The 7,749-nt window shown below is 40.1% G+C and overlaps 2 protein-coding genes across 2 annotated transcripts; one reads left to right on the forward strand and one right to left on the reverse strand.

The window, feature by feature from the left end:
* Positions 1–2,233: 2,233 nt before the first annotated feature.
* LOC119999927 lies at positions 2,234–4,127 on the forward strand. Its single transcript, XM_038847747.1, has 5 exons — positions 2,234–2,658; positions 2,740–2,817; positions 3,098–3,197; positions 3,277–3,410; positions 3,503–4,127. Exons 1-5 carry the CDS (start codon positions 2,293–2,295, stop codon positions 3,710–3,712), a joined length of 888 nt encoding a protein of 295 aa, XP_038703675.1. The 5' UTR covers positions 2,234–2,292; the 3' UTR covers positions 3,713–4,127.
* Positions 4,128–4,924: 797 nt separating this feature from the next.
* On the reverse strand, positions 4,925–7,007 carry LOC119999926 (probable E3 ubiquitin-protein ligase ARI7). Its single transcript, XM_038847746.1, has one exon. The coding sequence runs from the start codon at positions 6,785–6,787 to the stop codon at positions 5,201–5,203; it is 1,587 nt and encodes a 528-aa protein (XP_038703674.1). The 5' UTR covers positions 6,788–7,007; the 3' UTR covers positions 4,925–5,200.
* Between the last annotated feature and the right edge of the window lie 742 nt (positions 7,008–7,749).

A 7,749-nucleotide genomic window follows, 5' to 3' on the forward strand; every position in this document is an offset into this window, starting at 1 on the left:
CCAGGCCCATGATAGATTGATAGGTCACCTCCCCACCACGTTCGGTTCTATAAACATCGCAAGGAGCTTCCTTTAAGTCGAAATTCAAGTACTCTAAAGAACTTCCAGTCCCCAATGCGTACACTGGACTGTGTTGTAGTATGATCAGCGTATCCAGACATTCTTCCCACTGTAACCAAGGTTTTCATGGGATGGGCTTCTCTTCCCCCTATCCCTGCCCATGAGGGCCTTGGCTACAGCCCGGCCCATTCGTGGGTGTGAGGATTGGGCCTTGGATTATGCGTGGGGGCCCAGGGGGTCATCACATCGTTCCTCTGTATCAACCCTTTCTTCTCTTCCACAATGGATTTCTGCCACGCCCATGCCTTTCCGTACGGGACGAACTGCGTATGCAAATCAAAGCACTCACACCTACACAACTTGCAGTGTCAGTGTCAGTTTTAAATTGTTGCAAGCAAGGTGTTCGAGGAAGACTCAATGCTATTATTGATCTCTGAGGCAGATTTCAACTTGAGGAAAAACCTGTGCCAGTGACGCCCGCACGGTCCTTTTGGATAATTGTGATCTGGGTATTATACAGAGATTGTGGCAGAGCTAGGAAATAGCACAAAAACCATCTCTTTATTCCTATAATTTGGAACAAATCAACCGGGGAGATTTCTAGATCAAAAGGAAAAAAGGGCTCGCAGACACCGAATAGAACAGAAGTCGGCGGAAAACCAGCAGAACTCAAAACGGAGCGGGTATTTTTGGCATTTGCAATTGGATTGAGGCCATTTTCGTCCTTTCCATCACGAGTCACGGGGGAACTTTCTAGAATGAGCATCATATCATATTTCCATTATTGTTTATGAGAGTAGGAAAAGGAAGGGATGCGATTCACCATGGTTACTTATCTGGGACTTGCGTCTCTCAGGTACTCCTCTGTTTCATTCCCAAAATCATCCAGCTTTTTCCCCTGTAAATTGATCAATTCATGTATGATTAGAAGACGAGTTTGCTCTGATGATTGATAATTGTCTGATCCTTTTCACTCATAACTACAAAGTTAGGATTTTGCTCTGAGAGAATCCCCTCTTTAACGTCTCTCTCTGCATCGGTATGCGAATGAATTGTTTCTGTTTTCTTATCACTTTTTTTTTTCTTTCTAATACAACTGCGCTGTTTGTTTTCTGGGAAAATCAAGATGACAAATGAAAAGACATATTTCAATTCACTTGTATTCTTGAATAATGCCCAGAAATTTGAAGTGCGGCGATGATGATTGATAAGACCTTTTTTTATTTTCTGAGGCATAAATGACCATGATTGGTTCTCAAGCACTCTCTGAGCCGCACTCCATCATGTCCACAAAAAGTTTCATTCTAATGTGTATGCAAAATCCCTAAATTGAGCTGATGACATCTCTCTTAATATCTTCAATGAATTTCATTTTTGTATGCAAAAGGATGTATCTTCTCACTGATATTAGAAGCCTTTGCACAGACTGACAGACCACCAACGTTACAAACGATAAATCATACCATTTTTTTTATTATTTTATAAATAAATTAAATTATTTTAAAAAATATACGATTCAACCTTCGCTCTTTGGATTAATCTGTTAAACCTATAAAGTTCATAGTCTTGAGTCGATGCGCGGGTCAATTCTGATGACTATGCTAATATGTATGCGCTTGTTCCTTTCTTGACAAAATTGGTAAGCTGCAAAGCAAGACCCGGGAAATGAATCCAACAAAAAAAAACACGTATAGAATTTGCCTGCAGATGTGAGCTTCCAAAAATATCTTTCTTGTCTTGCGACACACTTCAATTCAGCCCATAATTTTACCAAAATTTTTGTCTACTTTCGCTTTGCATTTTCATTACAACCAAACAAACAACACAAAGCTCCTCCTGAGCGACGACTATTCATTGTTCGTGCGCCGACAACCGGTGGCCTTGATTGGAGCTTTGACGGTCGCATAGATTGACCACCTACGCGGTTCAGAATCAAACCAACCCCAAGATTCTCTTCAACGGTGGAAAACAAACCAAAGAAAATGCAGCAAACAAGTGGACACGTGTGCGGCTCTCAACACAACTGGACCCACGCGCTGGTGGAAAACCCTGAATAGCAGCACGTGCGAACTTCACGACTTCTTATGGTCAATTTTCAAACCAAACTTGTCCAAGAAACCCGAATACTGACAAATTTAAGCTAATATGCCTGGAATCTACTCTTTTACATGTCATTAAATAACCAAACGGGGGAGAAACAGAGAGAGCTCTGAACCAAAAAAAAGTACGTTAATGGCGACCACTAGAATGTTACGGACATCTAGGCCGACCATGGGGCATGTTCCATCTGCGAGCAACTCTTCCACATCGGTGACTACAATGAGACTGGTAAAGGCAGGGTTCCATGGAGAGAAGATGATTTGTGGGGATGGCATTGATCATCAAAGGAAATCAACGGTTGCTATTAAGGCACCTGGGGCTGCCACTGCAACCGGTTGTTCCACTACTGCTACTGTAGAACCTAAAGTTGGTCCAACTGGAATAATAGATGTGGGTTCTCTACTTGCTAGTGTTGGTAGTGCCATGGTGGAAGTACTGAGGCCAGTTGTTAAAAGAAGATCCTATTGGAGGTTGCATGTTCAAATGTTCATTGAAAGGGTATGCCTCCATCACTTCCATCTTTTTACTAATTCATGTTCTTTCTTAAGCAATTTTTTTTTTGCTAATATATGTTTGCAGGTTATTGTAAACTGCCGATTCTTTACATTATTTGCTGTTGCTGGATCCTTGCTCGGTTCTACCTTGTGTTTTTTAGAGGTATCGTTATCTACTTGACCACTTGTTGGTTATCTCTCCGGAGTTAAGACGTAAGTTAGGATATTTTCTTGAGAAATCCTGGTTCCCTGGGATTTTCCCACTTCGAGTTCCCTACCCGCATGAGTTTCGGTTCAATCTTACTTGTTGCTAGCGTAATATGGATTATTCTGGCAGTTCAAAAATTTTAAGCTCTCTTAGCTGTCCAAAGGACATACTGGACTGGATGGTTCCTCAATTACCTAAAATAATCATGAAATTGTTTTACGTATGGTACATGCAGGGTTGCTTCACTATTGCACAGGCGTATCTCCTATATTTCAATATTCTATCACAAACCTCTGACCAGGGACACATGGTGCACCTACTTATAGAAGCCATAGGTATGTGTTATCCCTTCCATCTCTTTCTTACATGTTCTTATAATTGTATGACTGAAATATGGCTTATGTTGCTGTGCAGATATGTTTTTGGTTGGAACTGCCATGCTAATCTTTGGGGTAGCACTATATGTCATGTTTGTGGGATCAAAAAATTCGAATGAAAATCATCAATGGCTTCCAGAATCAAACTTATTTGGCCTCTTTCACTTTAAGGTAAGTGTAAAATTTCAATTAAAAGAGAGCATCTGTTGGTTCATCAATGGCAATAATATGTATTGAAGCCAGACACTCTCTCTGCTCTGCAGGCACTTCCAACATGGGCTGGAATGGAGTCAGTTTCCGAAGCAAAGTCAAAAATTGGGCATGCTGTGTTGATGATACTTCAAGTGGGATTGTTGGAAAAATTCAAGAGCATACCTCTTGTTACGAGCTTCGATCTTGCCTGCTTTGCTGGAGCTGTACTCATTTCCTCTGCCTGTATATATGTTCTATCCAAGCTCTCCATCAACACTTAAATGGTAGCATGAAAGAGAGATATATATATATATATATATATATCACTTGCATACAAAGAGTATCAATAGGAAAAAGTAACAGTAAGTTTAATTCGTCAAGTCCATTACATATCAATGAACAAAGCAGAAAAGAGAGAAGAGAAGAAAATGACATGGACGAGCATAAAACTAGCGATAGTCACCTCTGACCTGGTTTGATAAACAAATCATGGAAGCGGACACAGCCTGTGGCGTGGTGCAGCGGAAAGCGGAGGCAGTCTCTTGATTTGTTTTCTGAAGGCATACAATAGTCACATGAAACTCACAATTTTTTTTTCTTCCTTTATGTTAATCCTGATGTTTATATCGCTATTTGATATCTCATTATTCTTCATTCACATTGCTTAATAAAGATTATGACTTTTAATTTTGTTTATTTCAAGTAGTTGTAATGACCAAACACTGTTAAATATTTATCTGCCGCATACTAAAATGTTAACAGGGGCCTGTTATGACAACCCTACCTGCCTCAGTTTCACTATAAAATGCCAAGGAAAGAAAATTGTCCTCTAATAATGTTTGCTTTATCAGAGAAAACAACTGAAAACAAAAAACCTTCTACATAATATGTGACAAATCCAAACCAAGATTTAGAACGAGGAGGAAAAGAAGATTGTTCTCAATTCAAAGTAGCTAAAAGCATCCACACAAAGAAATATATATGCTGGTGTGTAAGTGGCTATTTAGATGTATGTGTTAAGAAGGCAACCAAGGACATTTTAACAAATATGTTCAATCCTATGTTGCTCAATTGTGCATCCTATGTTTTTTCCTCACCAAACAAGGGATTGCACAACATAAATTGTCTAATATATATCCTGCATCTGTGATCTGATCCTGAAGGTGAAGCTGAAGTAATTTTAGAAGCTAAAACACCGGTCTAATTATGCTACCTAACCAACACAGCAGTTCCAATTATTTGTCTAATTATACCTGGGCAACAGATAGAATCTATAGTAGAAAAAATAAATGGTGGAGATGAAGGATCTCAGGTCTCTACATCACATATTAGACAATTCTGAGCTCATAGGGTGTCAAAATGCTGCTTCTCCTTTATCACTATAGTTCAAGCTATCGCATATCATGTGCGATAAGAAAAGATCCGCCCAAACAATACATAGCTGCAACTGAGTAGAGGTTCATTCACAAGAAAGAAAGCTATAAGAAGTAGCATAAAACAATTACTTACTTTTAGAAATCAGAGATCGTGTAAGCTGAAAATGTAAGCTGAGAAATAAGTATTATTTTATTCTAGTAGAAGGGGGACTGGGGGAGTAGAAAAAACAGTTAGCCATAGGTAATACAGTAGGTTTTCTACTCACAAGAAGCATGTTTCCTATCGCTCCATGTCACACACATAACAGTACCCAGGAAAATCTTCTTCAACTGAGAAACCCCTGATCTTTAAGTTCATGGCATGGCACTAAGATATGTAATCAATGGATGCTATCATTTGCGTCTCTTGATGCCCCTGCCAGCACTTTGAGAACAACCATCCAATGCTGTTATATTACGCCTCTTCGACTCCACCCCAGACCCTTGAGAATCCACCCCAGCCTCTTGAGAACCGACAACCGAGCTACAACCCTCGGAAGCCACATCTGATAGCCCATCCTCTATGGCTCTAACCAAATTCTCAAAGAAATTTCGAGTCACTTCTGTCAATCCAATGAGCTTTACTCGGAATGGAATGAATTCTTCAGAGCGTTGATCTGCAACAAGAAACTGTTGTACTTCTCTCTCTGCACAAGAATGTAGCCTTTCCAATCCCGACTCTGCTTCTCCTTGCAAGTATTCAAAGAGTTGTCTCATAGGGCGCTGATGCGGAGGCAAGTAGTACCCATATGCATAAGTCCATTTCAACACTCGCCTGCATTCAATGATCTGTTTCCAGGCATCAATTAAGAAGTTGAGGCGAGTCTCGGGTTCTCCCTGAATATCACTAAGAGTCACAATATGATTGGTTTCAATTTCTTTCATTGCTTCTGTAGCTTTTCTCTGAGACACTTCATTGGCGGAATAACGTTCAAAATAATGATTATATTTTTCCAGTTCTTTCTTGGCCTCCTCTCTCAGTTGTGTATCCTTTTTGTCCTCATAGCGATTGCAGTTACCATGGTTAAACCAGTCCTTCATGCACATCCAGCAAAACTGATGATTGCAGGGTGGTCTACAAGTCATGTGCATACACCCCATGTTTTTCTCTATATTTCGCTTGCACTTAGGACATGGTTTTGTATGCACTAACACCCAATTCGCATTTTCTGTGCCTGACTTAGCCACCCATTTCACCACAGTTTCACAATCGACAGGACGGTGGGCATTCTGGTTACAATTCCAGCAAAATTTATGAGAGCAGAGGCAGGTAATTTCAGAGCCTCCATCACCACCAACAAATTCAAAAGCATAACCACAATTTGGAGCAGGACACCACTTTCTAGTCTTGCTGTTCTCTATGTATGATCTAAAAAGGTAATGATAATACTTATCTTTAGCTTCCTCAGATGCCAAAGCATTGATCATATCGTCACCCACAGCGGCAGAGCAAGATGGTTCAGGGCACCTCATAGTCAAGCACCCTGACCCGTTACCAACGCACGCTTCAATGTAGCCAGACCAGCATTCAACACAATAAGGATGGTCACAAGCCGCCGACTTGATCCGATCACGACGGCAGGATTCAAAGCAAACCCCACAATCCACAAACTTTGACACGAATCGATCGACTGCCATACAATTTTCCAGCAATCCTACTCTACCACGAACGTCTGATTCATCTGAAAACCAGGCATCGTACACTCTGTTCACACTCCAATTATAGTTCCGAAGTATGACACTCGCCTCAACTTCCGAGACAGAAAGGACGGCCGATACGTCTTTGATATCATCCTCCATGTGTAGTCGTATCTCAGATTCTTTCAAGATTCTATAGGGTTTTCGGTCCTCACGATTAACACTGCGGTCGTCGGCTTCGAAGAGCTCCGGTCCATCGTTGGCATCAGGATCACTGTCAGAGTAATCGCTATAGTACTCCATGACTACTTAATTCATCAGCAAAACCAGATTAAAACCAGAAACCCCAAAAGACTGAAACAAGAGTGTCGATTAGATGAGAAGAAAACCCTAAATTGACCGAGATTGAGACAATTTAGGGGCGATATTAGCAAGACCAACACGGCAAAGTAGAAAACAAAGCGTTTGGCGCAACAATGACGAATAGGGAGAGAGATTCTGAGAACTTTATAGAAAAAAATAAAATTGAAAAGTTATCGTCGCCTGAAAACCACACCGAAACTCTCCCCTTTTAATTATTTATTTTATTTTCTTTCTTTACTAGGTAACGTGCGACTTTTTGCCACGTGTGAAATCATATATTTAGATTACTTTTTTTTTATTAGTCTCTTCAGCGGCTATAATCTTCTGCAAATTCCCCTAACAACTTAATAGATTCTTTACTTAAGTGACAAGTGTTTGATTTTTTTGAAATTAAAGAATTATAAATGTGTAGTGGGATGGGGGCTGGAATTATAAAGCGTTAGAGCACTTACAATGGTATTATTTTGTCTGGAACAACAAACATGTATAGGGTTTTGTGTTTTGTTGATGTGGTTGTATTAGGAGATGTGTTTTGCTGATGTGGCTGTATTGGGAGATGTGTTTTGCTGTAGTTTTATTGTGGACAATATGGAGGGAATGAGAATTTGTTGGCCTCCATGTTGGGTGAGAAGGAAAAATGTATAGGAATTTGTGTTTTGTTGATGTGGTTATATTGGGAGATGTGTTTTGTTGATGTGGTTATATTGAGAGACGTGTTTGGCTTGACTTTTATGTAATAGAGGTGGGACCCAATATTGGTTTTTACTGGGCCAACAAAATGGGACCATTGCAATTGCTAGAGCAAATGTAATAGGACATTTTTGCTGGGCTAACAAAAATCTCACCTTTATTGTACAAAAATTCAAGTCAAATACGTATCCCAATATAACTACATCACCAAA

The sequence above is a fragment of the Tripterygium wilfordii genome, chromosome 6 (assembly GCF_013401445.1).
Source record: "Tripterygium wilfordii isolate XIE 37 chromosome 6, ASM1340144v1, whole genome shotgun sequence".
Taxonomy (NCBI): domain Eukaryota; kingdom Viridiplantae; phylum Streptophyta; class Magnoliopsida; order Celastrales; family Celastraceae; genus Tripterygium; species Tripterygium wilfordii.

Bases quoted from the DNA above. Each gene is read 5' to 3' on its own strand.
- LOC119999926 (XM_038847746.1), bottom strand. From the start codon at position 6,787: ATGGAGTACTATAGCGATTACTCTGACAGTGATCCTGATGCCAACGAT.
- LOC119999927 (XM_038847747.1), top strand. From the start codon at position 2,293: ATGGCGACCACTAGAATGTTACGGACATCTAGGCCGACCATGGGGCAT. The intron at 2,818-3,097 runs GTATCGTTATCT...TGGTACATGCAG, and splicing joins CTACCTTGTGTTTTTTAGAG to GGTTGCTTCACTATTGCACA. The intron at 3,411-3,502 runs GTAAGTGTAAAA...TCTGCTCTGCAG, and splicing joins TTGGCCTCTTTCACTTTAAG to GCACTTCCAACATGGGCTGG.